The sequence below is a fragment of the Botrytis fragariae genome (assembly GCF_013461495.1).
Source record: "Botrytis fragariae strain BVB16 chromosome Unknown tig00000001, whole genome shotgun sequence".
NCBI lineage: Eukaryota > Fungi > Ascomycota > Leotiomycetes > Helotiales > Sclerotiniaceae > Botrytis > Botrytis fragariae.
In genome coordinates this window covers 2,675,527-2,694,859 of record NW_023500987.1, presented here as the reverse complement: position 1 = coordinate 2,694,859, position 19,333 = coordinate 2,675,527, and the positions used below count along the sequence as shown (strand labels likewise).

General features: G+C 44.2%; 7 protein-coding genes across 7 annotated transcripts; 5 read left to right on the top strand and 2 right to left on the bottom strand.

Moving 5' to 3' along the window:
* Positions 1–2,343: 2,343 nt before the first annotated feature.
* On the top strand, positions 2,344–4,513 carry Bfra_000825 (putative utp-glucose-1-phosphate uridylyltransferase protein; the record flags this gene model as incomplete). Its single annotated transcript, XM_037331269.1, has 4 exons — positions 2,344–2,457; positions 2,943–3,038; positions 3,092–3,168; positions 3,223–4,513. 4 exons carry the CDS (start codon positions 2,344–2,346, stop codon positions 4,511–4,513), a joined length of 1,578 nt encoding a protein of 525 aa, XP_037197602.1.
* Positions 4,514–5,988: 1,475 nt separating this feature from the next.
* Bfra_000824 (putative fyve zinc finger protein) lies at positions 5,989–8,178 on the top strand (the record flags this gene model as incomplete). Its single annotated transcript, XM_037331268.1, has 3 exons — positions 5,989–6,863; positions 6,929–7,481; positions 7,534–8,178. The coding sequence occupies 3 exons, from the start codon at positions 5,989–5,991 to the stop codon at positions 8,176–8,178; spliced, it is 2,073 nt and encodes a 690-aa protein (XP_037197601.1).
* A 934-nt stretch (positions 8,179–9,112) lies between these two features.
* Positions 9,113–11,909, bottom strand: Bfra_000823 (putative fungal specific transcription protein; the record flags this gene model as incomplete). The annotated part of the gene is made up of 2 exons (XM_037331267.1): positions 9,113–10,131; positions 10,184–11,909. 2 exons carry the CDS (start codon positions 11,907–11,909, stop codon positions 9,113–9,115), a joined length of 2,745 nt encoding a protein of 914 aa, XP_037197600.1.
* Positions 11,910–12,556: 647 nt separating this feature from the next.
* Positions 12,557–13,076, top strand: Bfra_000822 (uncharacterized protein; the record flags this gene model as incomplete). Its single annotated transcript, XM_037331266.1, has 2 exons — positions 12,557–12,813; positions 12,866–13,076. 2 exons carry the CDS (start codon positions 12,557–12,559, stop codon positions 13,074–13,076), a joined length of 468 nt encoding a protein of 155 aa, XP_037197599.1.
* An 839-nt stretch (positions 13,077–13,915) lies between these two features.
* Positions 13,916–14,200, bottom strand: Bfra_000821 (putative molybdopterin synthase small subunit protein; the record flags this gene model as incomplete). The annotated part of the gene is made up of 1 exon (XM_037331265.1): positions 13,916–14,200. One exon carries the CDS (start codon positions 14,198–14,200, stop codon positions 13,916–13,918), a length of 285 nt encoding a protein of 94 aa, XP_037197598.1.
* A 525-nt stretch (positions 14,201–14,725) lies between these two features.
* On the top strand, positions 14,726–18,129 carry Bfra_000820 (putative mitochondrial protein cyt-4 protein; the record flags this gene model as incomplete). The annotated part of the gene is made up of 4 exons (XM_037331264.1): positions 14,726–14,872; positions 14,967–15,295; positions 15,359–17,820; positions 17,960–18,129. The coding sequence occupies 4 exons, from the start codon at positions 14,726–14,728 to the stop codon at positions 18,127–18,129; spliced, it is 3,108 nt and encodes a 1,035-aa protein (XP_037197597.1).
* Positions 18,130–18,144: 15 nt separating this feature from the next.
* Bfra_000819 (uncharacterized protein) lies at positions 18,145–18,909 on the top strand (the record flags this gene model as incomplete). Its single annotated transcript, XM_037331263.1, has 3 exons — positions 18,145–18,165; positions 18,250–18,789; positions 18,856–18,909. The coding sequence occupies 3 exons, from the start codon at positions 18,145–18,147 to the stop codon at positions 18,907–18,909; spliced, it is 615 nt and encodes a 204-aa protein (XP_037197596.1).
* Between the last annotated feature and the right edge of the window lie 424 nt (positions 18,910–19,333).

Genomic DNA, 19,333 nt, shown 5'->3' with positions numbered 1-19,333 from the left:
GATACCTAGGTACTTGGTGAGAAGCTAGAAAGTTATCAATCACACGTGATGAAGCTATTTCATGCACGACTTGAATCCGCCGAGCCTTCCATCTCATCTGTTGATTCGACGGATATTTATGCATGTCTCATCCTGAAATGCGATATGCAACAAAAAACGTTATCGGAAAGGAATGTCACGACTCATGGTGTGATATTTATCTTGAATATCACGTGGATTTATGATATCTCCTTACTTTTGCGTGAGTCTGGCGTTGGTTGAATTTTACCTGTGTGGTCGATGATGTAGACAGGTAGGTATATTGGTAGATATGGATGGATCGCTTCCACTTGAAGAAATGTTGAGATGCTCAATAACTTAGAATGATGTGTTTTGGGCCAGTGTTACACAAGATGGCTCGCTGGGTTCCTAGATAAGGCTGGGTGAGACGCAAATAATTTATTGCCGTTGAGAAACCCCACGTGGAAGTTGTAGACATGGACATTGGAAGTTACCTCTGTATGAACTTGTCGTCCATTCTTCGGATGCGACAAGAAGGATGAAAGGAGATTCTTCAAATCGCATTTGAGTTAACTTATTAAAGTCGCTAGGTGCTCGTATTGGACTATCTTTTTTTGGCGTCGGAAATGTGCCACATTGACAATTTTGACAGTTCGTGTAAGTAATCTGAAATTTTTTGGTCTGTTTTTGAGAAAATGGGACGGAAGCTAAACGAAGCTATCGACCTGTGGCTTTCTCAACTGTACCGGACAGGGTAAAATATGCCGTGTAAGTGTGCCCATTCAGCCTTTTTGAATAGAAGCTGCGGCTCATCACAGCACAAGGTAAAGTCTCCGGAAATTGTAAAGAAAGTTGGTTGATGTACTTCGTACAGAGTAGATGGTAATAAAAGTAGGTGGCTCCATCAGCTCCATCGGCTCCATTCACCAGGTGGTTGAAAGTTTAATAAACCCCTCGGTGATCCTCAGAAAAGACTGGAAGCCATCGATAAGTATTACGATTTCAAAATTCAACAACAATCGATTTTCACATTTCGACCTTCTTAAAACTTTGAGATAAAATCGGGGTTTGATTCAAATCGATGTTTGATAGTCTTGGAAAAGTCAAAACAGTGACATGTTGTCTTGAAGTCGATTTTCCTTTTTTTCCAGAATGACATTCGGGTGTCTGGCTTTTCGCCAGGGTCGCAAGAACCCCTTTTCTCTTCGACCGAGAGCACGGAAAATCCAAAGAAGAAGCTAAAGTGGAATCTAGAGCTGAAGCTCTCCATAGTAAAAATGATAGTTTGGGTCTTAGATCCATGGTGGAGATATCTGACCGCGATGAATCTTCCATAACAGCATAGTTGGGTAAAACCGGACCGGGTCAATATGGACCAAGAGGTTAGGTGGCTGTTAAATATAGAAACTTGGTACCTAACGTTGGTGACGATTGAAATATGGCACTGAGTACTGCGTCGAAGCTTCAACAAACACATGAGAGTGTACATGTTTCTTCCATAGAGCATGTACCACGATGAAAAACCGGGAAAAGGGTCGTAGCAACACCAATGATATTCATACCACATGCAATTCTAGATGATCTGTAATTGTTGAATTCGTTCATTGATCCATGTCCTCAGGATTTCTTGCCACAACATGAATCTGTTCATGCAAAACCGTGGATTCTTTGGGTGGTAGATGTAACAACATTTCATCGGGAGGACGAATGGGGACGGATGGGGATGGATGGGGATGGATGGGGACGAATGAGAACGAAAATGGTGATAATCCCAGTATGAAAGCACCCCTCTTATTAGCCAAACCACCAAACCACCTAACCACCTAACCACCTAACCACCAACCTACCGACCTCCCTACCTCCCTACCTCCCTCCCTCCCTACCTCCCTACCTAGTAATCAACTGCCCAGCCCCTCAACCTTTCCCCGAACATAATTTATATTATTTCACGTCCGAATTTCAAAGCTAAAAGGAACCAACTCATTCCCTATGTAAACTACGACCGCTAACCATTTCAACGTATATAAAGGAGACAACATTTCCATCTCGACAGACTTGCTTCCTTGACCTGATATCTTCTTTCGTGTGTTTATTGCGTGTAAAGACCTGCTGGAAATTTGAAAGTAAGTGACCGAATCATCATTTCCTTGGCTTTGGCGGGGCACAACAACTTCATACCAGATTTCCCTGTCGTGCTAAATATTCACCGTGTTGATCACATCGCCTAACTGACCTTCTCTTTCCTCTCATAGAAAGCTTAGATTGCTTCTCCTCTTCCACAACATACCCATCCATTTACTTCTTTTTACGAATCTTCGAATATCTTCAAAATCATAATACAAGATGGCACAAGCATTGAAAAGCGCTCTCCCTTCCCACCTCAAGCCTTCGAGCTTATCTCCAAACGATAATGGCGAATTCGCCCGCAAGCACCATGGAAAGACACAATCACACATGGTATGTGCTGTCCTCTCATGAAATGTCAATTTTCACCATCTCTCTCGTTATGCACCACCTACAAAAGACCACGCATCTTCACCCTTCAAGGTGTCAGAAGTGGGAATCTTCTAGTCTAAACAAACAAAATGCCCTTCTGCAAGATACAATACTTCAAATGGGATTTTGCTTTTACACAGATAATGGCAGGAGATGAGTTTTCGTATCATCCAGTGGATGTCGGAAATTACAAAGTCTTCAAATGATTCAAGAGTGGTGTTTGTATTTGCCTGGAGTTTGCATGCATGTTTGAGCCAACTCGGAAGGGGCAAAGGTTCTTCACCACAGCAGTGTTGGAAAAGACATCGAACACGACTCGACATTCCATCTAAATCCACCTCTTCTTGACTTACATCCTGCCATCTCCCTTTCTTTCATACCAGAGTCTCAAGATCTTAGCATACCTCCAACTATCGATTCTTTAGCTCTAACTAACAAACAATCAGGCTTTCGAGAACACCTCAACATCTGTAGCTGCCAGTCAGATGAGAAATGCTCTCAACAACCTCGCAGACACCGTTGAGGACCCCGAAGAGAAGAAGGTATATTCAAGCACGTTCCCGCAGACGCATCACACATATCTAACGCCCTATAGCTCTTCGAGACCGAGATGGACAACTTCTTCGCTCTTTTCCGCAGATACTTGAACGACAAGGCAAAGGGAAACCAACTGTGAGTATCAGCATCTCAGATGTACAAGAGACATTTAGTCTAACAGAACAACAGTGACTGGGATCGTATTGCCCCACCTGCCCAAAACCAAGTCGTCGATTACAATTCGCTTGCAAACTCCGAGTCGGTTGGGTTCCTTAACAAATTGGCTGTTCTCAAGCTCAATGGAGGTCTTGGTACTTCTATGGGTTGTGTTGGTCCAAAATCAGTTATCGAAGTCCGTGATGGCATGTCCTTCCTCGATCTTTCTGTCCGACAAATCGAATACCTCAACCGCACATACAACGTTAACGTTCCTTTCGTCTTGATGAACTCGTTCAACACTGATGACGATACCTCAAACATCATCAAGAAATACGAGGGTCACAACATTGACATTCTTACATTCAACCAATCTCGATACCCAAGAATCTTGAAGGACTCCCTCCTTCCTGCACCAAAGACATTCGATTCCCAAATTTCTGACTGGTACCCACCAGGACACGGAGATGTTTTCGAGTCTCTCTACAACTCCGGCATTCTCGATACCCTCATCAAGAGAGGTGTTGAGATTGTTTTCCTTTCCAACGTTGACAACTTGGGTGCCGTTGTTGATCTCCGCATCTTGCAACACATGGTTGAGACCAAGTCTGAATATATTATGGAGTTGACCGACAAGACCAAGGCCGATGTTAAGGGTGGTACCATCATCGATTACGAAGGTTCCGTTCGTCTCCTCGAAATTGCTCAAGTACCAAAAGAGCACACCAACGAGTTCAAGTCTATCAAGAAATTCAAGTACTTCAACACCAACAACATCTGGTTGAACTTGCAAGCTGTTAAGCGTATTGTTGAGAACAACGAGCTCGAGATGGAGATCATCCCAAACAACAAATCCATCCCAGCTGATAAGAAGGGCGAGTCTGATGTCTCGATCGTTCAACTTGAGACTGCCGTCGGAGCTGCTATCCGTCATTTCCACAACGCTCACGGTGTCAACGTTCCCCGTAGACGTTTCTTGCCAGTCAAGACCTGCTCTGATTTGATGCTCGTTAAGTCGGACTTGTACTCTTTGAAGCACGGTCAACTCCAAATTGACCCCAGCCGTTTCGGTCCAGCTCCTTTGATCAAGCTCGGTAACGACTTCAAGAAGGTATCTGATTTCCAAAAGCGTATCAGCAGCATCCCAAGAATTCTTGAGCTTGATCACTTAACCATCACTGGAGCTGTCAACCTCGGCAGAGGTGTCACTCTCAAGGGTACTGTTATTATTGTAGCAACCGAAGGACAAACTATCGACGTTCCTCCCGGATCCATTTTGGAGAACGTTGTGGTACAAGGTTCCTTGAGACTTTTGGAGCATTAGAGGGTTACTGATTTACTTGCAATGAGCGATGGCCTTGGTGGATCTCCTGTTTATATGGTCCATCATGCGGCATGAGTTATTACAGTTCGATGGTCTAGCATGGCATCTCTAGTACAATGAGTTAGTACCATACAGACTAGATGAGGAAAACCATTTCAAAGTTTTAGCACAATGATTGCGATTACAAAAATTTAATACCAAAATTCATAAAGATATCTCTCGATCCAATCTTTGCATGTTGTAATGTTGTGATTCATGTTACTAGAGTAGTATTTTCTGTCTGCATGACTTGCACGGTAGCAAGCATGCGTTGGCGAACTTATTCACACAAGTCTTAGTGAGTTGATTAACCAAACAACCGTTCGAGCATTCATTTGATGTTTGATATCTATTGATCCACAGAGAGGTGGGTAGCGCGCCTGTCAGACAGTAAAGCAAACGTGGGACGAGGGGAAGTCTGATATGATTTGATTCGTCTTGTAAATGAATAAATTTTTTGGTGTAGCCTTATCAAGATTTCAAAGAGATGTTCAACTGCATTTTCTTTTCTGGATGCGAAACAAACAATTCTCTCCCAGTGAAACTACTTCTAAAAACTCGTATCAAGATCAATATATTGTAACCGCCACACCCAACGAAGCCAAGGATATTTTATTCCCTGTAACATATTAAGCTTACGGAAATAGCCTATACCTCTTGCAACTCTTATCGCGATAACAATAGTCTGTCTGGCGATTGATGGATGTACTACCACCACACCTCACTGGTCAAACATTATCCGTCTTAATACACAGTTTGAAATACTTTGAGTTCCGCGAGAATTAAACGTGATTCTAGTGCCATTTCGAACGGTTTGTTCGTCCTACGTGACAACATATCAGAAGAATTTGATGTCAACCGGGGAATCGAAAGGGAAAAGGAAGACGACTCGGGACTGCTGGTTACGGTTAAACGGATTCGATCATTTGTTGGTTGAGTATTGTGATTGCCAAGTTGATATTGAAAATTTGTCGCGCTTGGTGGTTTAATGGATTTGAAGGGAATTGACTTGTAGAATATCAGTGAGTGTTCTCTGTTTGTGGTAGCTGAGATGTCATGGGTACGTGTGAGAGGATTGGAGTTGTTAATGTGATGATTATTAGGTCGCGTGCAGCACAACTCACCCCGCCTCGACCTCGACGATTACTTGTAGATTTGATATAAAAGCTTTCTGCGATTCTGCTCTACCGAATAGCGAGAAGCTATTTTTGTGGATGGGGCCAGGAAGAATTTGTGCGAAGGACATACTGTGCTAGGGAATACTCTTATCCTCCAGACTAATTGCCGATACGGCGTTGGGATTCGCATTCTTAACAATATTTACAATCACATAATACAGTATCCGAAGCTATATACGGCCCCGAACTTTTATAAAACTGCTTCCTGTTGTTTCGACCTATCCCATTCCATCAAATCGTTATCAAAGTCCTAGAATGATGAATGACCAGTGGGTAACTTCTGCTGGGGGCCCTTCCAATTCTTCTGCTCCTCTCACACCAGGGGATCGACCACTCAAGAGTCCTAGTCATTTTCCGCGGTCTCACTTCTATACTGAAGGCAGTGACTCAGGGGAGGACTCGCACATGCTGGGATTTATGGGCCCTTCTTCTTCCGAAGATAACTTCAATAGTCATGTTATGGTTGAGCCAGGCGATGAATCTGAGGGCGGAACTACATCACAGCTGAACCTAGTGAGCGGCCGACAAAATGATACAGAAGAAGAGATAGGAGCTTTTGAAGGAACTATGGATGACCAGGCGACGCTTCGAATGAGTCGGGGAAGTGATGCCTCTAATTCTAGCGAGGGAAGTTCAATTAGCAGTGTTAGACGAAGACAGAGCGCGAGTCTCGGAAAAGCTCCTATGAGGGAAGACAGCTTAGGTCATAGTGTTTCTACTGCTGGTTATCAAGCAGACATGTCAACTACTCTAGATCGGGTTCCGAGCTCGTCTAGTTCTTCTCGACGAAATACAACGTCATCTAGGCTCGATCGCAGACCTTCAAACCAATCTTCGTCATCGAGGCGAACCTCAACTCAATCTAATAAGAGCAGACGTACATCATCTTCCCCAAATTCTCTTGCGGAGCAGTCGCCGAGAAGCTCGGCTAATCCTACGAATTCACCTTCGGATGATGATGGCACGCCAACTATATCTCGGTCCCCCTCGACTGTTGTACAAAGGCAGACGAGAGATCGAGAATCTGCACGGAGCGAAGTTGTAGTTCCTAGATGGCAGTCGGACTCGGAGGTTATTCAATGTCCTATTTGTAATGCTTGGTTTGGTTGGCTAAACAGAAAGCATCACTGTCGGTATGTGAATTGACCCCTCTTACTGTACCTAGTGCATTTTTGATTCACCTTGTTAATTTTCGTAGAAAATGCGGCCGTGTGGTCTGCAATTCTTGTTCCCCGCATCGAATCACAATTCCCTATCAATACATTGTGCAACCTCCAGACCATCCGTCTCCATACAATTCTGTAGCCTATAATCGTCTCCATGATCCACAGGGCGAAGGACGTACAAATACTTTAGAGTTTGGTGGAGGTGATAGAGTTCGTCTGTGTAACCCTTGTGTACCTGATCCGAACGTAGCTCCACCCCAAACCAACCAAACAGGTTCTAACACAGAACCTCGATACAACATTGGGCATCACGGCCGAACACGAAGTTCTATCGTTCCCTCTACAACTATTCCAGGAAGCCTACCAGCGGAGTCTCGATTTCGACTTGCTGATCACCGTTCACATACAATTCGTGATCAAAGAACTTCTAATAGGTATTCACCATCCGGGATGAATCCCACTCCTAGAACAGCGGAAGAGTTTCAGACTTGGTACAGGGAGAGAGCTGGTATGAGCTCTGGACAAAGTGTGCGCTCAAGAAGCTCGACTGTTGCTGGAACTGGGCGGGATACAACTGAAGACATGGTAAGTTATTGATTTGTCACGAAAAAAAGCAAATGCTGAATCTTTATCATAGTTTACATTCCTCAGAAATGTACGAGGCCCTTCTGCTAGCGTTCAGACACCACCGAATGCTACTGTATCAACAGCAGCCAGGCGATATATCCCGTCGGCGGAAGATTTACGTACCCGTCCTTTGCCGCGACCACCTCAGATACAAGAGGAAGATGAATGCCCCATTTGTCATCATGAACTCCCTTCTAGAGCTCTCGCTAATTCCGAAACTCTTCGCTCCGATCATATCATGTCCTGTATCGATCGCGCCACATCTAGAATGTTTATCGGTACTCCGACTTCTACACCTCCTCCGCCAGTCCCGTCAGCAACACGTCCGGCGCCACCTATCACCCAATCATCTGCTCAGTCAACTTCCTCCCACGCTTCTACTTCTGCTACAGTAGCCGCACCTCCCCCTCTTACATCAAACCCTTCAGCCGGCCCCTCTCAACCTCGACGCACAGGAGTATTTCCGTATATTGCAACGGAGAAAGATTGTCAAGACGACGCGGAATGTCAAATCTGTTTGGAGGAATACGAACCGGGATTGGAAATGGGACGATTGGAATGCTTCTGTAGGTTTCATTTGAGTTGTATCAGAAAATGGTTTGAGAAACATCCGGGAAGATGTCCGATGCATCAGCACGACGAATATGGATATTGAGAGAGAGATATTAAGTGTGGATGTTTGGGAAATAGCAAAAGCAAAAGTGCTGTGAAAGTGAGATATCGAGATTTAAAGCGTTGTCCGACACAATGATATGATGGCAGATCAGAGATGGGATGTGGTCAACGTTAGCCCAGCAGCGAACATTCTTCTCCACTCATATCGCCCACAGGAATCAAGGGAAACATATTCTCACGGCGTCGGGATACTGGATATATCATAAACATGCTATTGCCATATAGCATGCACATTCATTCATTCATTATATTGATGAAACGACTTTTTATGGGGCATGGCGTTTATAGAAGGTTGGGTCGGATAGGGATACGGATATGGATAGGGATAGGGATATAAATACGGATATGTGGATAAGACAAGGATACCAATCTTCACGACTCGTTGCTTGCTATACTGGCGTAGATAGATGAATGGAGATATTATATTCTTTGTGATTCGGTTGTGTATGTGTATGTGTATGTGTTTGTGTGAGGTGGTATTTTAGCTAGGTAGGTAGGTATAGGTAGATTGACACCATTGAGAAGTTACTACACTAGTACTACTATAAGCATGTCATGGTACTGGTATCGGTGCTGGCGTTAGTGACTGTAAACAAATGACAAGCGATGCAACAAATGGTGTAGAAAGTACTTTTATTTCAACCATCATATTGCGCCCGCGCCCACATACACGTATACATGCTAGGGCTACTAATTAAACTAAATAGCTAAATAGCTAGCTAGCTACCTGCCTCCAAAAAAAAAACTCAAGAAATGTCTCTGTGTGCCATATCCACCCGTAGAAGTAAGTCATAGTGATAAATACAAAAAAATGGGACTCTGCTTCTCATCTTCAAGAGTCACACCCTTACCAACCAAAGGAAAAAAAGAGAAGAAAAGGGCTATCAAAAGCCCTTGCATGCGGAACCGCACTCCTATAATGCACCTTCAAATCCCGGAACATTGCCACCCATAAACTGACCAAAAATATCCTCGCCGAAATAGTTCCCAATATCGCCAACGCCAAACGTAATGCCCATTGCTTGTTCGAAGCCATCGCCCATTGCAAAGCCTAGATCCATGCCTAGAGAAGGATCTATATTTCCGGATATATCGCCGTAGCCTTGAAGCATTTGAGCATTCATGGGGTTGAGAGATGGGTCGTAGGTGGGAGGATATGGCTGCTGTTGTTGTGCTGACCAGTCATTTTGCTGGACTGCGTATTGGTTTTGGTTCTGAGCTTGATTCTGATTGTCGGGGCGGGAACCACCGGAATTACCGGTTGCGACTTCGCTAAGAAGCTGGAGGGGTGTGTTCGCAGGGGCAGGACTGTAACCTGGCTTTCCGCTGCGTTGTGAGCCCATTTGTTGAGCATTTTGGTCTGTCTGGTTCGCACTTTCCCCAGAATTATCACCGGTAGGTTTTGCAGAGTCGCCGGTCTCTGGATTTTGGGTGGGTGTTGATTTGCCCTCTCGTTGGCGATGGAACCAGGTTTTCAACATTATGAGAACCATCAAGAATTTCGCAGCGGGGCGAGATCTCTCATCTGCTGCAGAGGCACGGAACACCTCAACCAGACCGTCGAGATAGTGCTCCACTTTCATGTTGTCCTTGATGAAAACCTTGCCCAACTCACCATTAGGGTTAGCTGCCGCGAAATACATCTTAATGAGAACCACGACAGCATAAGCGACTCTGACGAAGTGCGCAACAGGGAGACATCTAATGACGTCAACTTCAAATTGCAGGAAAGTTTCAAATATGCCATCAATGGATGTCAAACAACAGGAAAGAGCGGAAATATGAGCAGCGGTCAAGACGTCTGGGCTCTCTGCAGGGCCGTGTAAAGCTGCCTCAGTAAATGGTGGCTTGAACTCTTCAACGTTGTGATCCACATGCATAGCGACTTCATGCATATAAAGGTTGATTACGTGTTCCGTCAAGGTTAAAGATGCTATGCGACACTGTCAGTGATCAATGTCTAATTAGTGTAGTTTACTACTTACGTGTTTGAACCTCAGAAGGTATGGACTTGCTCCATTTATCAAGCTCTTGTTCAAAGCCTTTAAGAGCATACTGAACCTTTGGGTCGGCAATACTAATGCTTGCACTTGGGTCATCCATTGAAAACGATATTCCAACTTCCTCGGCAATCCGCTGACTGAGAACCCACTGACATAACATGTTATCGGTAGGTGCTGCGTCTGGCGAGTTCTGAAGTATATCAACAGATTCTGCCATGAATGGGGACCAACGAATGAGATTTGGTCGCCGTAAGCCCATAGATGCATTACAACATAAAAAGTAGCAACCCAACCACGTACGTCTTGCTTCAAAAGTTTCGGGGTCAGGGTATGGTGTTCGGCGCCACGGATGATCTCTCCACAATCCTGCGCTCTTCATTTTATCAGTCCTACCACTCTTTCCTTTCTTGCCCATTCCAATATCAATTGCCATGACTGCCGCGATATGAATGAGTTGATAGAATTTTAGCTCTTCAAAATGTTCTGGTGGCCAATACCAGAGAGTGCTGACAAGAAGAGCTTGTATAAGCTCCAATGTCTTCTCGCCATTGCAAATGATGCGATCCGCATAGATACTCATCACTTCCTTCGTCAACTGTTTTTGGAGTGCTGGAAAATTTGTACCCGAGCTAGCGCTCAAAATAGCTAAGAATAAAATAGGCTTTGTTTTGCGAATCTCTGAAGCAGTGGTACCTGCAGGAAAGACAACGGCCGGCATATGGGGGGCCATTCTTTCAACATAACAATTGAACATTTTGGTAGCAATGTCTGACGTTATCAATCCTCTATCTACAACATCTGCGTATTCGTGTGAAGGGGTTTGCTTTAGTTGCGCATGCCATGATGCTTGGTGCGCATTGGGGTCGGGGGTCTTCTGTCCCATGAAATTAGTAGTCATGAAAGAGTCAGGTGGAGTACCATCTTGACTCTCAGTATGCTTCCTCTTCTGACCTGCCATGACCATTGGGGGTGCAGATAATGCCTGACTCTCGGGCTGAGAAGCTTTGGGGTAGTTGGACCAGTCGCTGGAGTTCATTCTTGATTCAGCAGGGCCTGAGTAAGGCGACGCGAAACCTCCATTTGTAACTTGCTCATATGGATTCTGTCTTGCTGAAAATTGCTGGCCCTGCTCCTCAAGACTAGATTCAGCACCATGCACTGTTGGTGTGGATGCCGATTTCGTTGCTTGCAAGGTAGCTGTTAAAGCTTCCACCCTTTTCTCCAACTCAGCAACTCTGCTATCTGCTTTCTTCTGTCTCTTTCGACTTGGTACAGTAACGACGCATTGCCGATTAGCTTTGGTACACCGTTTGCAAGGACCATCGAAATTGATCATGTCGGGTTCGCATTTAACTTTCAATCCTCGACAAGCTTCGCAAGCTCTTGATCGCTTTGGATCAACCGACGCGTCTCCCAGCATGTGTCCATCGTCTTGTGTATGAGTCGCCGACTGGGGCGTTTGAGGCATATAAATTTGAGATTGGTCTCCATCGTGAATAGGCTGATGATACTGTTGTAGCTGTGCAAGCTGTGTGGGTGATGGACCAGATAATCGAGGTGCGCTTGCAGGAAGTTGGGTATTTAGATTATGAAGTTGGTGATGGGCTTCTGAATGTGGGTGCTGTTGAGGTTGCGCAAATGAATTTGTGTTAGATTCATCTCGAAGTCGAGGATCAATTTGACCCAGATTTAAAGGATTATTTTCCATTGCGATTGTTGATTTCGTGCCGACTGTCCGATCGGAGAGTTGTGATGCCGTGGATGCGATGGTCAAAAGATCCGTTGTTGTAAATTTTAGCGCTAGTAGGCTCGAGGTGCGAGAAAAGCTGGGGAAGCAGCAAAACCAAACAATAACAATGATAATGATATTTATTAATGTGTGTACGTATGGAGGGATTGTTTGTCATACGACTTTTCAGATACAAGTTGTGGCTTATTTTATATGTAATCTGTATAGAATTTTATATATATCTTGATTTAAAGGAATTAAATTCTATTTCTGCATACGAGGTAATGTGTGTGATAATTCATTGACAGTCGTAGTACAATAATCATAGCAACACTGGTACCTATGAAGTTGGAGCGTATGCAATGTACGACCCTACTCAACTATATCTCATCCAGTTTCTTCCCCCTTATTGCTGGCTGGGGAACTACTAGGTAGACATTCAAGAATACGTCAACCTCTCACGAACAGTTTATCGTCGGATGAGACTTCCTTATAATCAAAAGCTACCTACTCTTCTCTATTTAACCTTTGCCTTTCAATCGCAAAGCCTTTTAGTTGCGGGGTAGCTCACAAAACTACCTTTAGTCGATGAACCTGATGGTCTCCAATGCCATCTGAGTATATATATGATGGACACAAACACATCAAGTGAATTCGACGAGAACCAAACTCCAGATGATTTGCTCAATAAATGCTGGGGTCATCAAGACTGCTGGGATTGTTTGTCAGTAGGCCCTTGCTCGTGGTGTGCCGTATCCTCTACCTGCGTCCCAAACACATCTCCTATGAAGATCCTCGCTCCTATTTTCAACAGCAATATTTGTCCTCTCTGGTCTGAACGATGGGAGTTGAGAGCGAGACCTCTAGGTTGTCACGTTTCAACGTAAGTGGCGCTCAAGTCGATCGCATGTGTTTCAAGACTAATCGAGGCTCAGCATCACATTTTTGACATTTCTTGGATCAATTTATGGAACACTTTTGGCATTGGGCATTATCCTTCTGGTAATGAAGTGCTTGGGACCTGGAGAAAGAAGCCAAAGGTGGTGGAAGTTGTCGAGGCAATATCCAAGGAAGTTCTGGAAAAAGAAGGACTCGGGAGTGGTTGAGGCAGATGATCTCCCAGAATCTCGTCCATTATTAGAATAGGTTTGGATCAAAGTACTTCGAATGAAGTGATCCACTGGGCTATGGATACATAGTTCAATAATCAATTGGCTTCATAGCTCTTTCCCCATTCTCTCGTGTCCTTTTCCCACTTTCAGATTCCTGCCCTATGAGACCTTTCTTGGCTGACCCTTCATTAAGGATTTGAGTGTCTCCCTCTACACATTCACATTGCAAAGTTCTTCGCCTTCTGGATCTCATATGCCAATCTTTCTCTTCCCCAGAGAGGTCTATTAAATACATCATATTGGTGATATCACTACTACGCTCCCTTCCAAACCGATTCAGAAAATGTCTCATAGTTCTTCCACCGATTCTCTACCTCTCAGGATCGCTACGCATGTTGGCCCTATGAGGTCTCGCGCTCTCTTCCAATCTTAACCCCTCCTATGGCCTTCTCCCATGCAAACTCTCAGTTACCCCTCTATCTGCCAGACACCTTGCAGAATGATTCAACTCCTGATTTCGCAAGAACAGTTGAGATGATTTCCTGGGCCTTCAATAGTTGAAGACAGAACGTTCGCAATACATCTCTCCTGTGTCTCAACGTTCTGCGAGAAATGCGAGAGATTTCATGTATCTCCAGCACGTCGCTCAACATCTTCACCCAATTATCATGCATACAGCGAAGCTGTTTCAATGCCATTATTGTGAAAGGGCAAGCTCTTGAAGCATTCGAAAGCAACCATGAGTTCATGTAAAGGGGATAATATTTGTAAGATTAAGTGTGTGAATTATAGATGCTAATAGAACGAGACAGAGACTTCACAAGGCTTTCAAATGAGGCATAAATATCATCGAATATCACAAATGGCACTCCCTTATCCAGAGCTCACTGGCGGGATAATGGCTACCTCATCCCCATCTTTGATGATTATTTCCGTGCTATCAGAGCCTGTCTCCGGGATATCAACATACTCTAAGTTGATTGTCACTAGGCAACTGCGCAAGACATTGTCTTTTATTCCATTGTAGCGATCCTCTAAAGTTTCGAACAATCGTGAAACAGGGAGAGGGGCAGCAAAAGTCTCGGAATCTTTTGAAGTGTATGAGCTAGCAGTAGCAAAATAGAGAACAGTGAATTGTCCTTCCTTGGAGTCAGACATGCTCTCCAAGAAATCTGTGAGAAACAATCATTAGTCATAGGCCATGATACAATAGAATACGAATATGCAAGAAGTTGTGAAAAGTCAGAGATCTTGGTGTAGACCACAGCGAAATATTGTCGAAACAATATATCTTCAGGTAATACATGCTAATTTTTGTTCATCATACAAGTAGTGTTGTAATAGAAAGAGAAGCTGCCGAGTGATGCTAGACAAATAGAAATATATCTTACCTCAATATGATAGCGCAAGAGCTTCAGTTCTTGTTGTGCCAGTGTAATGAACTGAGTGCTCGTGGGAAAAATTTACCAGTTGATGTCGTGCGAAGAAGAAAAAGTAGAAAATAAATACTGAGACTGTGCTCTAGAGGGAGCTTGGGCCAGGTTTTAATCATTTCACGTGTGAACGCGATAACGTCGTGTAAAAACGTTATCTCAATAAATCGGAGAAATTTTGCCGATCGAATACCTCACATTTCCAAAAGGCTACATAAGTGCACGCCAATTGTCACAGTGTGTGAAGACTATGTTGAGAACTTCTCAGCTCTCAAGAAAGAATGTGCGACCATTCGTATGCTGGAAGTGTCTCGCAAACTTTCATTCCGGAGCAATAGCTGGAAGGCGACAACTGCCACAAGCCCCAGATGGAAATGGTCAATCGAGGCAAAAGACAGTATTAAGGCGAAGCACGAAGTCGTTCAGCACCGGCCATGTAGCAAGTAACACTTTTCATTTGATCAAATTCACTTTTCTAACTCAGTTTTCAGAGCCGAGCCGAAATAGAGACGCAAAATCGCAAACTTCCCGGTTCGTCTAATGTTTTGTACAAGCGGAAGGAAGGGTTGGTGCCGATTAGAAAGCGGCTAGAAGCGTGGGAGGCAGAGCACGCCAGTCAATATATTCCTGTCACAATCAATGACGATGCTTCACCCGGAAGTTTGGACAATGCCAGCAGTCGAATCCAAGATACCAAGTTCGAAATCGATGATGAAGAGGATGCAGTGCATGATGACATCTCTACTGTTAGATTTGATGATTTGGTCGATGTTGGAAGTAGGCGCGGGTTTTTGATTCCCGGGGATCTCGTTGAAGTTATGTGTGTCTACTTACTATATCTCCCCATTACAATTCAAATGCAGGACTGACATAAGTCGACTAGTGGCAAAGAGCAAAGACAGGAACTTGCAATATACATACGCGATGTCGGCAGACTTGCCGAATTCTATACAATGTCCGGTACTTTGATTAAGGGCTCTATGAAATCTACACATTTTTATGTACCAGGCTTCGTCAGTAACGATGAACTGGACACCATTCGGCCCTTTCTACTATTGCCGGAACCTGAACAATCGGATGGGTCAGATATACACAAATTCGATCAACAAGTCCCTAGAGAAGCGACCAAGCCTATGTTGGAAAAGATGCACAGGTTCTGGGATGAATCCGAAGAGCTTTATCAGAGCACTTTCTCCAATCTAGATCATGCTCACAATCTCGTTGCTAAAGATAAATCTTTCCGATATGCTACATTAGTTGAGCTAGCCAATGAAATCATTCCTCAAAGCAATTCAAAAGCCAAGAATGGTTCACATCCATACCCTGTATTGTATGCCCTACATCGTTCTCTTATGCGCGACGAAATCGGTTTTCGACCACAATTGAGGGGAGCGACTAGAACTGGCGGGCAGTACGAAATTAGCTCCAAAGCAGAGGTGAAGAATATTATGTACGTTGTCGATGAAGTTCGCAAGTATCAAAAGGCCTCGGAGACGAATTCGATGCTCAAAAAGAGCTCACTACTTAAGTGGGTCAAAGATTGTCAGGAGGTTATAGACGAAAGTCGCAAATCGCGTCAGCTCACGACCAATGGTACCATTGTACCTCTAACTACATCGGATGAGAAAATAAAATTTCCACGCAAAGTTGGGGCATCGCCATATACAGAGTTTTTGAAGTCATGGGCGGCTTTCCGAACCATTGATCGCAACTCCACAATAAACTCAGCGGGCTCCATCCTTCTTCGAGTCATAGCACGATACGAGGAATTCCAGTTGGATCAAAGCACTGCATGGACTTTCTTGCAAGAAATTGGTGAGATTTATCCCACAACGAACCGGGTAGCTTATGATCTCCGGGTTCATAATCACGGGTGCAACGACATTCCTCAGAAAGACAGTTTTACTTCTGAAGATAGTATGTCGGCTCTTCGAGAGGAGTTCCATCTGCCGGTTTACTGTATTGATTCTGTAGATGCTCATGAAGTTGATGATGGAGTATCAATCGAACGCACTGAAACACCAAACGAGTATTGGGTTCATGTTCACGCAGCCGATCCTGCCTCAAGATTAGAAGCAAAGGGTGAGTTTGCGGATGAGATTTCAGATCGTACTGAAACCATCTATTCGCCAAAAGAAGTGTATTTCTTATTGCCGTCTGATTTCGTGCAAAATAACCTCAGTCTCGACACTAACCGTCCCTCTTTGACGTTTAGCGCCAAGATGAATTTAAATGGTGACATACTGGATACAATGGTATCTCCACGCACCCTTTTAGATGTAAAATTTATGACACCCAAGGTAGTTGCTGAAGTTATTACCGGAAGTGATTCTACAGACTCCAATATCACTTCTACTTCCAGCACTGTTGGGTCACCTATCGTCCATACTTCGGAGAAGAGGACTATGCTGTCAAGCCATCAGCTTTCTGACGAGCACAAGGAAGACCTTCGGATACTACACAGGATTGGCGATGCTCGGCTCAAGCAACGTATAGCTCATGGTGGTGTTTCCGTGAGCTCTGCCAATGTTAATGTATCAGTGTCGCCCACAGCGGGAACAATTCAGTTACAGAAAGAAGAATCTAGTAGTCCGGGTTCAAAAATAGACGCAGTTGCACCACTTATGTTAATCGCCGCAGAGGTCGCAGCGCGATGGTGCTACAATAGAGGGGTTCCAATTCCTTATCGTGTCACTCCTCGCAACACAAACAAAAAAGATCCGTTGGAATTCTATAGGGAAGTCGTATTACCTTCACTGGACGAGCATGGCCACCCTCCAGTTGATATTGCTCTGCAATATTTTCGATTACTTGGCACAATACTTCCATCCACTATCCCAGGCCCGCATGTGGCAGTCGGCGTCGAAATGATGGCAAAGTGTACAAGCCCTCTGCGCCGCTACGGTGATTTGTTACTCCATTGGCAAGTCCAAGCTGCACTTCGGGAAGAAGCGCGTTTAGGACATGATCTTAAAAATAACACTAAGGAAGATTTCCTTCCATTCACAAAAGCCGAGCTTGATCGCATCATTTCCCATCTTGATGCTCGCGAAAGAATGATTAAGCAAGGCAACAGGGATTCTATTAGACACTGGCTATGTCATTTTTTGATTCGCGCATGGCAATTTAAAGAGGATCCTCTTCCTCCTATCTTTAACTTTATCGCTAGCGAAGATGTTACATACAGTAGCACATGGGGCAAGCTGGACTTTTTTGATGCCCCCGCAAAATTGGTAGGATCTGAGACTTTTGATATTGAGAATGTCAAAGCTGGCGATCTACTAGAAGTCGAATTGGAGGATATAAATGTATACTTACGCAGCATAACTGTCAAGGCGATTCGTCGTTTGCCATAATAATAAACGTTTGTCCATCAAATCTGGTTGGATATATAGTCAAGAATTGATGCGACGTGTTCATTCGCCAAATCAGGTAGCCTTTCTTCAAACTGGACACCAATTGGCACGAACTATGTATGAAGCAGATGATTATGTTCCTGGCTATCGTTTTATGATCGTTATTTTAATTGGTATTCAACCTCTTCCAAGAATGTTATTGCCACCAAGGGCACATTTTTACATTCCACAGGCAAATTTCATACCATTTCTGTTCACTGGAATTTTGCCCCCCATTGAGATTAATCCTCATAGATGACAATCTTCTTCTAGAATGTTTATAAATTACACGACGGTTAGAACAACTTGCTCCAGTCGCTCGTTGTATTCTTCTTTTGACTGACCCACCAGACAATCACTTATAGCTACAGTCATGCAGTTTCAACCCTCCATTCTCACTCCTTTCCTCGCCCTTTTCACAAACGCTCAATCTATCAAATTTCCTGATATCAACATCCCATCCATACCTGACACGGCTTCCTTTGCTCCCTCAACAGATATAACCAATGGCAAATCATCCTCATCCTCATATTCATCATCCTCCAGCTCTTTTGCAGACGGCCACGGAAGCACCAATATCCAGCAAGTTAACACAACGTGTGATTCTGACGCAAACTGTGAAACTCGCGTCAATGGCATCGTTAATGGGACCGCAATAGGAGCGACAACTCTTGGAACGTCAACGGTGAGGATACTCAGCACGAGCACGATTCCGGCTGCGAGTGGAATCTCACAGCAGAGTGAAGAGACTGCTGGCGCTGTGAGAAATGGAGGATTGCTTGGAGGAAATGCAGATTTGACAATGAGTGGAACGATGGGGAGTACGGTGATTGTTACGGGAACGGCGGCTGCGAAGCCCACTGGAGTGGCGAGGGTGCAGGATGTGAGTAGTGAGGCTAGGAGAGGAATTGGTAGGATGGTATGTCTTCCTTCGTATATGCTTTAGCTTGGAGAGGTGCACTGAGACTAACTGACGTCGGTTTAGGAGAATATAATGACGTGGGCACTTGCAATTGCAATAGGGGCTTCGGCATTGTAGGAATCAGTCTTGGGTGTTTTTATTCGCCGTGTTGTGGGTAAAAGCTCAGGAAATATGGTTGATGACGCTTTTCGTTCGTTGGAAGTAGAAGAAGCAGTACATAAAGATCGATGTTAGGATCGATTGTTGGACCGCTATCATAAAAGTCGTGCACTGGTCTTGGGATTCTGAACGTGGGTATAGAAGTTGCTGATGATATTTTGATTAAATAGATGTGGCTTGATCTGCTAAATTGTCTTCGGTCATATATTTTGCGGTTCACATTGGCTTCTTTTCTGTTTGAGAATGAAATAAAGTATCAATGCAATGATTGTAGCATCACTCAATGTTTCTCCTGTTGTTGGATAACCTTCTGTTAATAGACTAACAAATTGACCTCGCTTTTATTATTGAAATTACATAGTGCGCTCGCTTTTGAACCCAA